The sequence below is a fragment of the Apus apus genome, chromosome 16, assembly GCF_020740795.1.
Source record: "Apus apus isolate bApuApu2 chromosome 16, bApuApu2.pri.cur, whole genome shotgun sequence".
Lineage (NCBI taxonomy): Eukaryota > Metazoa > Chordata > Aves > Apodiformes > Apodidae > Apus > Apus apus.
Window position 1 is genome coordinate 325,735 of NC_067297.1, and position 14,771 is coordinate 340,505.

At 55.8% G+C, this 14,771-nt stretch overlaps 2 protein-coding genes across 2 annotated transcripts; one reads left to right on the plus strand and one right to left on the minus strand.

The window, feature by feature from the left end:
- The first annotated feature begins 1,353 nt into the window (after positions 1-1,353).
- On the plus strand, positions 1,354-3,185 carry LOC127391471 (transmembrane protein 17B-like). The gene is made up of 4 exons (XM_051634270.1): positions 1,354-1,479; positions 1,782-1,885; positions 2,384-2,497; positions 2,904-3,185. The coding sequence occupies exons 1-4, from the start codon at positions 1,362-1,364 to the stop codon at positions 3,183-3,185; spliced, it is 618 nt and encodes a 205-aa protein (XP_051490230.1). The 5' UTR covers positions 1,354-1,361.
- A 1,013-nt stretch (positions 3,186-4,198) lies between these two features.
- LOC127391566 (P2X purinoceptor 6-like) lies at positions 4,199-14,422 on the minus strand. Its single transcript, XM_051634453.1, is given in 13 exon segments — positions 4,199-4,508; positions 4,511-4,538; positions 4,959-5,036; positions 5,821-5,886; positions 6,965-7,058; positions 7,545-7,654; positions 7,839-7,980; positions 8,971-9,051; positions 9,333-9,426; positions 9,758-9,833; positions 13,774-13,845; positions 14,011-14,161; positions 14,248-14,422. Coding segments are annotated over 13 exon segments (1,281 nt in total). The 5' UTR covers positions 14,385-14,422; the 3' UTR covers positions 4,199-4,356.
- Between the last annotated feature and the right edge of the window lie 349 nt (positions 14,423-14,771).

Sequence of the window (14,771 nt, forward strand, 5' to 3'; positions counted from 1 at the left end):
GCATGAACCTGCTTGGAGGGGCTGGGGCCTTGTGCATGGAAGCACTTGATGGACTCCAGCCAGGCACACATTTCAGCCATGGCTTGTGGGTTTTTTTGGCAGCATGTGGCAATGAGCTCTGCAGCTTCATTTTGGCTTTATCAAATAGAAGACTCCTCCTTTTATTTGATTTCTCATGTCCCCTGCCAATGCCTGGCCCTGGAGGACCACATTTACAATATTGACCCCCAACATTTGCAGCAGCTGCTCTGATGCACCTTTTGGGATGGGTTGGGGGCTGAAGATCATGAGATGAGACCATGTCTGTTGGGTAGGGTCTAACCCTGAAGGCCCCAGAGCACCATTCCTTTTCCTTGCCATTCACCTCCAGCTCATCCACCCTCCTGTACACACTGCCCTCCCCAGGACCCCTAAGCCTCGATGGGGTTGGGGACACTGAACAGCATGGAGACCCGCGGGGGGGGCTGTTAGCTGGGTAGATCGCCGAGATGGGTAAAATGCATCATGAGTCTGGAAGCTTTGAAGAAGCATTTCTGGCAAAAGGCACCACCCACTCACTCCCCACCCCGGGCATCCTGGTCTGCCAGGGAGTTTTGGGCAATAATTATGTTACAGAGTTACAGAGTCACAGAGTGGTCAGGGTTGGAAGATCTGAAGATCATCTAACCCACCCCCCTGCTATAGCAGATGACGCAGGAACACCTCCAGATGGGTTTGCAAAGTCTCCAGAGAAGGACGCTCCACAACCTCTCTGGGCAGCCTGTCCTAGGACTCTGTTACCCTCACAGGAAAGTTTTTCCTCAAGTTTAACTTGACCCTCCTGTGCTCCAGTTTGTGCCCTTTGCCCCTTGTCCTGTCACTGGACACTGCTGAGAAGAGAGTGGCCCCATCCCCCTGATACCCCTCTTAGATACTTATCAGCGCTGATGAGATCCCCCCTCAGTCTCCCCCAGCTGAACAGCCCCAACTCTTTCAGCTTCTCCTCACGGGGCAGCTGCTCCGTTTCTCTGACAGTCCTGGTGGCCCCTGGCTGTGGCCGTTGACCCAGCCCGGCCGGCAGAGGCTGCCGGGGAGCAGCGCTCGGGCTGCGGACACCGCTGCGTCCCTGGCGCGGCGATGGGCACAACCCGCTGCGAGCTGCTGCGTAGGGGTGACACTGCATCCTTCGGGCTCCTGCCTGGGCTTGCTGTGCTGGCGCAGAATTTTCCTGCCCCACATGCTCCTCCTGGCTCAGCAGCCCTGTCCGCAGGAGCCAATGGCTGGGTGGCCCCGAGCATTAGCCTGACCTGTCATCCCATTAATTACCTTCTGGCTAATCCCGCCTGAGCCTGGCCGGGGCGAGTGGGGCTCTGCTGCTGGCCATGGCTGCACACACCCCTCTGCCCCACAACCTGCGCCGGGGCCTGGTGGCCTTCAGCAGCTCCCTCTTCGTTGACAACAAGACGTGGGACAGCAGCACTGCCCACCCCTACCGGCCAGGTATGACAGTGGGGCTTGGGCAGAGGGGTTTGGGGGGGTTTGCTGTTGCTTCATCATCAGAACACAGCACAGAACCAAAGCACTCGGATGCCTCTGAGCCAGGAGCACCCGAAGGGTCCCTGCACCCACCCACCAACCAATGAGGGAGAGAAAAAAGAAGGGCATTTGCTGTAAACACTCCTGCTACCCAACCAACCCTCAAAGCATGGCTGGGACCTTTGCTCACCCCTCTGTGAGCTGTGAGGCTTGGGATTGCCCTGGGGGTGCTGGGTAGCCCTGCCCACCCTGCCTGCTCTACCTAGCCCACGAGGTGCTGGCCAGCCTGCCCCTCCAGATGATGCTGTACTTCAATGCTTACTACTTCCCAGTCTGGTGCCTGGCCCAGGGGATGATGCTGCAGCTGAAGGTACCGTCCCGTGGGGCATGTGGTGGGGGGTGACCCTGCTCCTGGGTATGCAAGGGCCATGCTGAGCTGGGGAAGGGGGGGAGGCCCTCTTCAAAGTTAATGTGTGCCCCACCCCCCCCAGACATGAGCAAAACACCCTGTCCCCCATGAGGCAAGATGGCTCCTCTCCTGCTCCCAGAAATGAAAACTGTGAGAAAAACCACCAAACTTTCTAGGCAGGGAAGGTGAAACTGGGAGGGCAGTGTGAGCAGGACTGGGCACCAGCACGGGTGAGAGCTGGCAGACCATGGGGAGGAGGGCAAGGGGAGCTGGGCACAGGACACAGAGCTTGGGGAACTGGGCACAGGGAGCTGGGCAAGGGCATAGTGGCCAGGGCAAAGGGGACAAGGAGGTGGGCACAGGAAGATGGGCATGGAGTACAAGGGATGGTGCACAGGGGATGGGAAACTGGGCATAGGGCATGGGGCTGGCTGGGACAAGGCCATGCTACCATTACAGTACCACCTGCTGCCCCAGCACTACCAGTTCCTGCTGGTCACAGCCTTCCTCATCCTCTCACTGGCTGAGGTCTCCCGCCTCTACCTGGGCTATGTGGGAAACCTGCAGGAGAAGGTAAGCACTCTGCCTCCACCCTGGCCACCAGTCCCCTGTGCTCAGTGTGGCTCTGCTGCCAGAGCTATGGCTATGCTGGATGTCTCCTCACCGAGAACCTGAGGGCCTGTCACCACATGTTCCTTCTGGAGTCCTGCCTGGAGGTGACCTGGGAGAGAACTGCAGGTGCAGGCAGCACCTGGAGGCAGGGGATGAAGGGAACCCACTCCTTCTCCTGCTGTGTCTCTCCCTGTGCTGCAGGTGTGATGCTCCAGCACTTGGCAGCATCCAACCACATCCAGGCACAGCTCCACACGGCCAGGACATCCCTGCTATCCAGGTGCCGAGGCCAGCAGAATGCCTGAGGCAGGAAGCTCCTGGGTGGAGAGGGTCCACCCACCTCCCTGCTAGCCTCTTCTTCCCACAGGTGCCTGAGCTGGCTGGGTTCCTCCTCCTCTCCTTCCTGATCCAGCTCCCACTCCTGCTCTTCCTGCTGACAGACAGCAACATCATTTGCCTGCCCCTGGAGATGATCATGAACAGCCTTCTTCTGGCCTTCCTTCTTGCTGAGATTGCAGCCGCCTTCCTTGCTCTGAAGACCATGACCAAGCAGCTGGCAGCACAGTTCTACCTGGGGCAGTTCCAGGGAGGTGACAGGGGCCAGCCGAGGCAGGGGGGGAGAAGGAGGGAGGCAGCTGAGGAGAGGTGATGCAGCAGGACCCCTCCAGCCCACAGTGAGTCCCATTAAACTCCAGAGCATTAACCAGGGCTGGGGCCCCTTGCTGTGCCTCCACACACGGTTTGGGAGCCGGGTGGCTTGTGGAGTTCTCAGACCACTCCACAGGCATGGATCTGGTTGGTCCCTGCCCTGCACCAGGCTGACAGCCCTGGAAGGTGGGAGCACAGGGTTCAGCACCTCCAAAATGCTCAGGCTCACCCTAGGGCTGCACTTGTCCTCATTGAGCATCAGCTCTGGCAGGAGGCAGGAACTAGGGGCACAGGAGCCACTGCACCCCCTGCAAGTACCAGCCTGGGGCTGCTGCCTCCAGCTCAGTTCATAAACCCTCCCTGAGCAGAGCTGAAATAAGGGCAGGGACAGGGACACACATGACCCAGCCCTGCTGATCCCCGGGGAGAGCCCGAGGATCTGGGGGTGCTCCTGTGAAGCCATCCCAGCTGGAAGTGTGCAGGGTGCTGCGAGGTGCAAGAGTGGCATGAGGAAACCTTCACGGCCACTCCCAGGGACAGAGACAGCATAGAGCCACCTCCCTCTTTCTGGACAGCTTTATTTTGTTGCATCCCAGTTTTTCATGGGAAATCAAAGCCCAAAGCCATAAGTGCAAAGTGCTCTAAGCCTCTGGTGCTAAGCATGGTCCAGCTGCTTTCCAGCAAGCTCCAGTTCCCAAAGGAGCTCTACAGCACAGCTCTGCTCCATCACTGGCTGGTCGGTGGGAGCTGTACGTGGGGTGGCTTTGTGCTCCAGAAGCCAACTTCTGCTGATGCCAGTGTTCCTCCAGGAAGGGCAGACCCCTAACCCAAACAGCACACACTCAGGCCAGGAGAACTGTGCCACTTCCACCTGGACCACAGCCATCCCCCCAGCCATGCCCCCATCCTACCTACCTGGAGGTTGCTCCAGAGTGAAGGATGCTTGTGGTGGAGCATTTCCAATGTCCCTAAGCTGCAGCCTCCATCTTACCTTCAGGGGGTTTTGCCTGTGAAATGAACAGGGACATCTTAGTACATCAGAGACAAGATGATGGCCCAGGCAGGTGGTCCTGCTCTGCTCTGCTCAGTCCCATGTGACCAGATTCATTGGTTGAGACCCTCACTCATGATTTGAGATCAGGCATTAGGAACAAACTTTTTCCCTCAGCAGATCAATGCAGCCCTTTGGGCAGTTCACCAGGAGCTGGAAGATCTTTGCGCTCAGAGGACTGGGCCAGATAAAGATGACCCGAGCTGAGGCTGGCAGCTTTCCTGCTCTTCTGGGGTCTCCCTGCCATCCCCCAGTTGAGCAGGCTGGGCAGTGCCAAAGTGGGATCTTGCATGGCAAGAAAACCTGTCACTGAACTGCAGTGTCAGCACTGACCCAGTGCCAGGGCGCTCTGGAGAGCTGCCCTCTCCCCATGTGGAGTTTGGTCACATTCAGTTTGGAAGAGTGTGAATAAATATGAGCTGGGTCAGGTTTCTGCAGTAGGGTCCCCTCAGGGACTCCTTGTCCAAGAGGTAAAGCTTTCCCTGTACTCCAGGCACCAGCCAGCTCCCTATGCCACCTCTTGGCACAAAACTTGTAAGAGTTTCATCTCTGCCAGGCTCAGTTCAAACCAGCCACCAAGCCCAAGAGTTGAAGACTAAGAACTGCTCCACTTGGGTTTTCCCAGATATTGTTAATTCAGTTTTAATTAAGGGGTGGAAAATAATTACATCTGCTTGCAAAACTTCACTCCAATCTATCTCTCCGAAGTGGCCCCACACTTACCTCCTCAAACTTCTCCTTCCAATACAAGTGAGCCTTTGTGTCCAGGTAGAGTAGAACCAGGTCACAGACCACCGTGGCCTGGAGACAGACAAAGGCCATGGGCAGTCAGCAGCGAAGCTTCTTGCAGAAGCACCAGACCCCTGCCCTGGCTTCCACCCAGCCCTGCTGCTGTGGGACCAACTTCAGCACCTGGCCAGGGGTCAGCAAGCCTGACTTGCCTCCAGCTCAGGCCATCCAGGCAGCTTCACCAGGTCCTCTTTGACCCAACCTGCTCCCACGAGCTGCACAGGACGTTAGATGTGGTCATCTGGACTGAAATGCACAGCCACAGGGCAAGGGGCTGGTCCAGCTACCATCACAGCCACATAAAGGGCTGGGATGAGCACATCTGGGAGGAAAGAGGGAGCTGGTGGGGGATCCCAGGGTTCCTGTTACTCTGCTGAAGGGGAAGAGCCATGGAAGAGCTCTACAAGGTGCTGCCCCACCTCGATGACCACATTGCCGTGTCCATGCTGGAGCTGGATGCAGCTCCCTTCAGAGTTAGGGAAGGAACAGAGCAGAGCTGCTCTCTCCTGCTGGAACAGCCCAGCCAGCAATGCCCCAGCAGTGCACCTTCCCAGGGCCAACACAAACCCTGGCCTCCATGAGATGTGCCCAACAATGCCCAGGATCCTTGATCCAGAAGTCATTACTGCCAATGACCACAAAGAGGAAAACAGGAGCTAACTTCCTGCCAGACCATCTCCCCCCTGGGTGGCAGGTGCCCAGGATGCCTTGTGCACAGGCAGGGAGGGGAGATGGCAGGGGAGTGGTAAATCTCAACCCATTGATTGGAGGAAAAGAGTGTATCTGGAGTACTCACAGCACCAAAGAAGGCGATGCCGGTGCCAAAGCTCACAGCAGCAGGAATTATGCTGAACTTCCCAGCCTGGTGAGAAACAGTGAGTGGGTGAAGAGTGGTCAAAGGGCTGTGGGACAAGCCCCGTTGGGCAGCATGCTTAAAGCCAGAGAAGTGCTGGAGGAAACTGGGGTCATTTCTCTGTGCCCAGCTGGAGGAACCTGACTGCTATTGCCTTGACTCAAACCCCTTCATCTGTCAAAGAAGGGACCAAGGAAGCTCATGACTCAATGGCAGCAGACATTACTGTGACCCCCCTGCTCCTGCAGGCGTGGCACGGAGCCTCCCTCTGGCTGTGGGACCCCAGCAGCTGCCACCCACAGCACTACATCCAAGCAACCAGCAAACACAGCCACGATGTGATGTGTCCCTCTCTGCTCAAAGGAGTCTGGTATCTCTGAGGAAAGAGAGTTTCAGGTTCCTTTCTCCTGGCTGTCCTCTCCTGCTCCACACCTCTGGAGCTGGTCTCCCTGCTCAGAAGTGCCACACCCTGTCCTGAACTGAGTGCTTTGCCTCCTTCAGGAAAAAAGGCCCCTGCTAAGCATGACAGACCAGCTGTGGACATCTCATGGGATGACAAATACTCTCAGCACAGGCTCCATCTTCCACAGTTCAGTACTGAGTTTGTCAGTGATGCTGCACGGAGTAGCATCAGCCATGATCATGCCCATGTCTTTTCTCCCCAAGGGTACAATTAATCAGGAAGGGATTAATTGTCCAGGTTTAGAAAAGTTCAGGTTGATTTTTGCCAGGGTTCTCCCAGCACAAGCTCCTTAGAGACGCCCAAAGACCATCCACTCAGACAAGCTCACCTTGCCTAAAGGGCCCAGCACTTGACAACACCCATGTCAGATCCTCACTGAGGGAAGCCTCCCCTCTCAGTACATTACCAAGACCTTCCTCGTCAAAAGGGTGAGACCATGTTTTCCTGCTCTGCTTGGAAAACTCTGGAAAGAGGTGAAGAGCTCACCAGCGTGGGGAGAAGCAACACCAGCAGGAAGGTGTGGGGCTGGCTGCTGAAGAGAGCAGCAGGGAGCAGTGTGAGGAGCCAGCCCCAGTGACAAGGCAGCCAGGACTTTGCACGTGGGGTCTGCAGAGGAGACGGTACCTGGCCGTGCACGGAGACGTCAAAGCGGATGCCGTAGAGCTTCAGCAGGTTCCTGTAGAGCTGCCGCTGGGAGTCCCAGTAGTAGGAGGCAGTTCTGCAGGAGACATTGGACACAGCTCAGAAAGCCATGGCAGCTCTGTGCAGGCAGTGAGGGCAGATAGTTGCCAGTGCTGTATAATTGCTGGGGCTACCACGTGCCTGTGCAGTGTCCTCCAGCGGCCTGTGACACAGGTAATGCACATGATGCAAGGACTTGGCACTGGCAGGGGGGGCATCGGTGTCTGCTCAGCACCCAGACTGCGGGGACAAGGAGTGCGCAGCTCCCAGTGCCTCCAGTTCAGGGTCAGCACAGGGTGGTCAGCCACAGGACCCTGCCCTCAGGCAGGCGATGTCTTGCACAGCTCCACACAGGTGCAGGAACCACCAGGGCAATCCGGTCCCGAGAGGCCCCGTGCTGCGTGACCACATCCTGTTGTCCCTGCTGCTCCGTTCAGACCATTGACCAGGAACACTGAGATCTCTAGCCATTGCCATGTGCTCAACCCACAGGCCTCTGTGGCCACTGTCCCAGCACCCTCACCTGAAATTGTACTTCCTGTTCTGCAGGCTGAAGGAGTACTGAGGCTGGCACTGGGCAGCAGCGCGATCCAGGTCACAGTCCCACTCGATGCGAACTCTGATGCTGCCCCCCTGCAAAACACATTTTATCCCAGGAGAAGAAGAGGATCAGAGACCTGCCGAGTTCTTTGCTGTTCAGATGCTAACAGATCACACATTCCCTTAGCATTTCAGGTGTGAGTCCTGTCCCTCACCCCCTGCCCACATCCTTGGGGAACTCGGGAGTCCTCTTCCACACTTTTAAAAAAACAAGTACCAGCAGAGCGAGGTCTCCAAAGGTCTCTCCAGCCGCCTCCACCATGTCACGGACACGGAAGACAGGGCAGGATGGGTGGAAGATTGGATCATACGTGCAGGTCTTGAAATAGATGGGGTCATTGGTTTGCAAAGTATTGCACCTGAGACAGCAGAGAGAGGACAGAGCTGTCAGGGATGGAGTGAGGTTGGGAGGTCAGGGAACCTTGCTGCAGGGCTGAAGGAAACCCTCCCCATGGTGTGGGACCACCAATGCTTCTGCTTCAGTGTGAGATAGTTACTGCCTCACCTAAAGCCTCAGTTGGAAAGAGGATGGAGGGAAAGCAGCTCAGAGAATTCACACGTGGTGTTACCATCCTTTACATCACCTGGCATGGTCCTTCCTCTCCCAGCTCCTCTCCTCCACCTCTCTAAAGTAACATTTGTGCTTCTCAAGTGACTTCATCAAGCAACAAGTGATAGAACAAGAGGGAATGGCCTTACATTGTTCTGGGGAGGTTTAGATTGGAGATTCGGAATAATTTCTTCATGGAACAGGTTGTCAGGCCCTGGCACAGGCTGCCCAGGGAACTGGTGGAGTCCCCACCCTTGGAGGGTGTGTAGGGACATGGTTTAGAGGTGGTCTTGGCAGTGCTTGGTTAATGGTTGGACTCAATGATCTTAAAGATCGTTTCCAACCAAAAGGGTCTGATGATTCTCCTTTCTTCCTCAGCACCCAGCTCTCACCACTTGAGAGAGGCACTGACCCAGCTGCCCCAGGCCATGTCTTCTCCATGCTGGAGTAAGGCAGCACAGCCAGCACGCCTGGGGCTGCGAGCCCAGCACAGCCCTTCACTGGGCCTCTATCCAACCACTTTGCAGGGACTAACCTGCAAAAATCTATATACAGGGTAAAATGAGACCTTGGGAATGACTGGCCTTGTCCAGCTCTGTCTGTGGCGCTCTAGACAGGCAGGCTCTGCCACCAGTCCCTCCCTGAGGACTCCCATCTCACTGCTCTCACACCTGCACACCAGGTGCCACTGGAGCTACCCACGTTCTCCTGAGCACACCATCCTGAACCAGAACTGCCCATCAGTGCAGGGGCTGACATGGCTGCCTGCACAGTCCAGCTGGAGGAGCATCATACTTACTTGGAGAAGTTAAATTTGGTGAAGTGGACAGTATTTTTTATAAAAAGAGTGAAATTCTCTGCCTCAGCCAGAAGAGGTTTCCTGGAAAACAGCCATCAATTAACTCAAATTTTGTACCACAGCAAAGGCACATCCCCACTCCCCTTGCTCTGCAGTCTCTTTCACGACCCTGGGACTTTGGCTACAATCAACAGTTGCAAGAAATGCTCTTCATGATGTTCTCTGGGCTTAACTGATCAGTAGGTCAATGTCAAAGATCTCCCTGCCCCTCGGGCAAGTACGACCCGGCCTCTGGTTGTACAGAGCACAGAGGGATGAATCTAAGCTCTGAAAGCCTGCTGTCCCCTCATCCTGTGCCTCACCTGGACAGGGTGCTGTTCTCCACAGGACACCAGCCATAGATCTCACAGGTGGAATGGGAGGTGTTGAACATCACACATTTCCCAGTTTTTATCCCTGGAAATCAGACAACGTATGTCAGCTACTATTCCTTTTCAAAATGTCTTCTCCACAGCTCCCCTCCTGCACTAGTGCCCTGGCCACAGGCTTCTTCTGGCCTTCTCAAAAGCTGTGCCACAAAGACAACCCTGGGACAATCAAAGACAACATCTTCAGTGTTTTTTCCCCAAAACAACTTGTCCTTGAAACCTTCCCTTGAAGCTGAACGCCAGGAGCTGTTTTACAAAGAAGCCTTTGCCACTGCCAGGGCCTGACTGCCCAGTGCAGCCTCTCCTGCTGAAACCACCCACTCCCCGGCTGGGAACACCACCAGCAAAACCCCCAGTACCATTGCCATGAACCACTGTGATTCCCACGGGACAGTCTGCATCTTCTGTGCACGTTGCATCGAGAACAGAGGGGCTCTGAGGGAGACAGAGATGTGCTGTCACTGCACTGGGCAGCACCTCAGGCCACCCGCTCACTCACCCACCTGTCCGAGCTGCTGCTCCTGCTTCTCCAAGCACGTTCCAAACATCTACAGATGACACACACCACATCCAGGGTGTGGGCAGCTTCCAGGCAGTGAGGAGAGAGGCATCTCTGAGGGACAGTCCCCATGCTCTCTGTGGCACTCACCTCCCCTGCCATGGTGGCACAAGAAACTTCATAAGGTGGCTTGGACCTTTTGATTGGGACTGGGAACAAGCAGAGTTTGGGAAGGCCATAATGGCAGGGACCACAGAGCACCTTGTAAAGCACCAGCACAACTCAGAAAGGGCCTACGAGACCCCAAATACAGCATAACACAAATTTTACAAGAGACACAGGGAAAGCTTCACCCTCACTCTGGATCCACCTGAGTGCCAGAAGCAGTAAAAACAGAGAGGATGGCAGGTGGGGGAACATGAGCAACACCCTCCCCTAGCTACTCCCAGGCCATGGCAGCAGCCTCTAGCCCATCAGAAACCCACTTCCCCAAGCCCAGGGAGGGCCAGCACACCAAAGGCAGGTGGGGAAACCCCAATTATGCAGTCAGGGGGGGAGATTCTGTCCAGGCTCCCCTACGACAGCCTCAGCCCCTTGGTTCAGGTGTGAAACCCACCACAATGATCTGAGAGGAACAGCTCTGAAGCACTTTATGGCTGGGGGAAGGGGTGCACTGTCTAGAGGTATGAGAATCATTATGGGATGCAGGAGAAGAGCATTTTGGGATCACACAGGACATTTACGGGACGGAATGTTTAGGGAAGGAAGAAAAGACATGGTATGGGAGGAATTTAGGTGAGCTGAGAAGGAACAAACATTGGAAAATAGAGGGGCAAAAGCATGCAAAAGGCTGGTTGCATGTGAAGAGCTGCTCTGCAGCACAGTCTGTCCTGTCTTTGTAATAAGCTCCATTTCTAGCTATTCCCCTGGACCAGGGGCTCTGCTCTATGTGCTCACGTGTGCATGGGGAGCTGAGTGCCACCAGCTGGACTGGCACCACCAGTCACAGGTGCCTGTGTGCCACCAGCAGGCATGTACACAAACACCTGATTCTCAGCAAATGTCAGGCTGGGTGAGCCAGCAAGGAGGTGGCCTGGGGGCAAAGAGGGGTGTCTAAGGGGAAGCCTGCAGGAGCTGATTGCTGGAGGGACCCAGGAGTCCTGCCTGACCCAGAGAGGTGCCTGCCAGGTTCATACCTGATGGATTTGAATCAGGAGCCACTGATGGGCCCCTCATGTCTTGCAGGACCCATCTGCAATGCTGTTACTACAGCTCTTATGAGAGCACTTTGCCAGCCTGGATCACAGCACATCAGAGATTCAACCTCCAGAAGTACCCAGACAACAGATATTTGCAGATGAATGTGACAAATATATGCAGATGAGTTACTCTTCCCCAGTCCAGGCAACAAGACACATGACAAGTGCCACTTGACAGACAGACCCTTTGGAGTGTTTAGGGCAGGCAAGCCACAAAGCTTAGGAGAAATTAGTGTACTGAAGTCTGTGATGGTATTACAGAAAACCTAAAACCTGGCCAAGAAGGTTTTGATCTCCCCTACCAGCTTTTAGTGGAAATGAGCCTTGAAAAATCTGTTGGTGCTGACATTCTCCAGAGGGAGGATCCAAACCAGGTCACATGTGCCACAAATGCCTTGTGAGAGAAGCAAAGAGATAGACTCAGGTAAAAGCCATCACAGGGCCCTGGATCTGTGCTCCTAAGGCTCTCTCAACCATTGTTGCAGCTTGGTTGTGTCAGGGTCTAAAAATTTGGGAAAGTTAGGAGTAACAATTTTTTCTAGGAACCTACCCAAGAACTGCAGGCTTAGGACAGGAATATGAGCACACCAGCATTTAGAAGGTTTCTTGACAAGCAGGTGCACTACTACATATTTTCAGAAGACACCTCCCAATGTGCTCACAGCAGAGCTCAGATGCTGCTCCGAAGAGTTTGGAGCATTCGTGTTCCTAGGACAGGGGTTATTTCAGAAAGGGGCAGCACAGATGTGTTTGTGTTGACAGTAAAGACAAGTGCACAAACTCTTGGAACCTAAGGGCTGAAAGGTTTATATTTACTTTCTGTAATCAGAAATACATGGGTAGAGAATTACTTCAATCTTAGAAAAAACTGCTGATTGCTAGCCCTTGACAGCTATCCAGCCATCTACCATGGGCCAGGGAGCAAAACTCACCAGCAGCATCTGGACCTAGAAGAGCTGAGCACAGATGGAGGTGCTAAAGACCATAATTTAAGATAAATGATCTCTTAGCCCAGAGCTGAGGCACTGGCTGACTTCTGCTTTCTGGCTTGAAGTTTATTTTTATAATCTTCTTTAACCTTCAGAGTGTCTTGCAGAGGGTTTCTAACCACTCAAAGAATTTGAGATCAACACTGGAAGGTCTCCCTAAGAGATACACCACAGCTCAGCCACAGATCTCAGCTCAACACAGACATCAGCTGCTGAAGCAACCTGGCCTGTGTTTGGTTGCTGCCTCTGGCCCCAGCTGGACTTTCTCCTGCTCTGCTAGAATACTTTGAGAATATTCAGAACTTCCTGCAAAGTCAAAAGCTGTCACTGAGAAATCTTCAAAGTTTTCCCAACATGTATGTTCCTCAAAGCCCGGAACTGAGAAACTACTGGAGAGCGGGACAGGGCGAAGACTGACAGCACCAAGACACACCACGGCACTGTCATGGGATTAAATGCTCCCCCCTCTCTGTATCCATGGCTTGCACACTTTAAAATTAAGCACCTGGAGATGTCAGTGACCGCCTGTGAGAAAGTCCTGAAATGCTTTACAGCATGAGCCTTCCCCTGGGGAGGTTCCTGCAGCCATCAGTACTTTAGGAGTTTTCAACATTTAAAATAGGGATCGTTAGTAGCATTTTGCCTAATTCAAAACCAGGATTGCACCTCTGCAGCCTTTGGGCTGTATTTGGAGAGCCACCCAGCCCAGCCCCTGCAGAACAGGGTGAGTTGGTGCCAGGGTCAGGCTGGGCACAGCCCAGCTGGCCACAGCCAAAGGGACTATTAGGACAAACAGTGCCTGGCTCAGGCAGAAGGTGACAGCCATGGCTCAGCTTAAAAGGCACTTGCTCCTGTCTGCCAAGCAGGGTACAGCACTGGGGGGGTTCAGCTGAGGAGCTGGCCCGAATCCAGCCTTAAGAGAAAGAGAACGTATACAACAAAGTGCTGGCTGACTCAGAAACCACTTAGACCTTGTGCTCAGTTCCTCCTAAAAATAGGACACTAAGATGGGGAGGATACTGGTCCTGCAGCAGAGTTATAAAGGCAACATGACACAGGTATCCATGGAGCATGCATAAAAGCGTCGGGAACAATGGCAGAACAAAGGTAAAATAATGGAGCAGCAAGCCAAGAAACCATGAATACGTGTGAGACTCAAGAAGGAACACAGGAAACAGGGATGGCAGGGACACGGCAGCGCTGATGCCAGCTGCAGGGGTGGGACAGTGGTGGGGCAGCACAGCTCAGCCTCCCCAGAGCAGCCCTCACCCAAAGGCAGAGAAAGCAAGCCTGCAAAGATCACAGTGTCACCATCCCTCAAGAACCCCCGAGAGCTGGCAAGGACTCAAAAGACATGTCCTATGTCCTGGTCACCACAAGTGACTCCAGACGAACCACTTGGAAACACATCTTGGTTCATGCAGGGTCAGAGCAAGTGCAAATGACTAAGGTGTGTGGAGCAATGTGAATGAAGGAATCAGCTTTGTTCGAAATAAAAAAAAAACAACAGCATTATTTCCTTCTGTCTGGCCTTGAACTGGGTTTTTCCAGGTTCCTGCACAGCTCACAGAGCAGCAGCACTGCCTGCCTTTATAAACCTAACGCAGGGAACAGCGCAGCTCACTTACCTCGGGACAGGTGCCCTGGGCTTGCTTGGCTGTGGCAATGAAATTGGTCACCAGAAAGAGCCCATTTCCTCCCTAGGAGACAAGAAGGCACCTTCAGCACCCTGACACTCCCCAGCAGCAGAACGAACAACATTTCTTTGTTTCTTTTTTTGGCTTTGCAGCTCGCTTTCCCAAAGGGTTTTCCCTCAGGTTTTGCCACCCCCCCCCCGTCCCCGGCGAGCCGGGCTCCGGCCGTACCTGCGGGGGCCGCGCCTGGTCCACCGCGTCCCACAGCCGCCGCCCCGCGCCCCCCGCCTCGGCCACCGCCGTCCCCTTCAGCTTGGTGACCAGGGCGGCGCGGGGGGAGGCGTCGGTGTCCTGGTAGCCCTTCCGCAGCAGGAGCACCCACCTGCGGGGGGCAGGGGGCGAGGGGCGCTCAGGAGCGGGCCGGAGGCAGCTCGGGGAGGGCCGGGGCCGGGGGGGGGGCGGCCCTACCCGAGCAGGTAGCCCAGCACGCCGAGCTGCAGCAGCCGGTGCAGCAGCCCGATCCGCCGGTTCCGCGTCAGCGCGAACTTCGCCGTCTTGTAGTCGAGCAGCCCGGCGCAGAGCCCGCCCGCCGCCGCGCCCGCCATGGCCACCGGAGCAACCGGGCCGCCTGAGGAGGGGCTGGCGGCCGGCCCGCGCCTGCGGTGTGCGGAGGGGGAGCGGAGGGGACTGCGGGGAGCGGAGGAGGGGCTGGCGGTGACTGCGGCGCCGGCCCCTCCCCGCGCAGCCCCGCCCGGGGCAGCCCCCGGTCGCCACGGCGGCAGCTCCGGCCCGGGCCGGAGGTGGCGGCGGGTTCCCTGGGAGCGGCGGGAGCGGTTGTGAGCGGGGCTCGGGTGCGGGGCTCGGGTCCCGCCCCTGGGGTTGCCTCCGGCGCGGTCCCGCGGGCGGGGTCCCCGGGACGAGTGCAGGGCCCGGCCCGCGGCCCCGCTCTGCCGGCGGGGGAGCCGCGGCGGGCGCCGGGCTCGGTGGCAGCG

Excerpts from the sequence above, each read along its gene's own strand:
- LOC127391471 (XM_051634270.1), top strand. The coding sequence starts at position 1,362 with ATGGCTGCACACACCCCTCTGCCCCACAACCTGCGCCGGGGCCTGGTG. Across the intron at positions 1,480-1,781 it reads TGCCCACCCCTACCGGCCAG|CCCACGAGGTGCTGGCCAGC; the intron begins GTATGACAGTGG and ends TGCTCTACCTAG. Across the intron at positions 2,498-2,903 it reads TGGGAAACCTGCAGGAGAAG|GTGCCTGAGCTGGCTGGGTT; the intron begins GTAAGCACTCTG and ends TTCTTCCCACAG.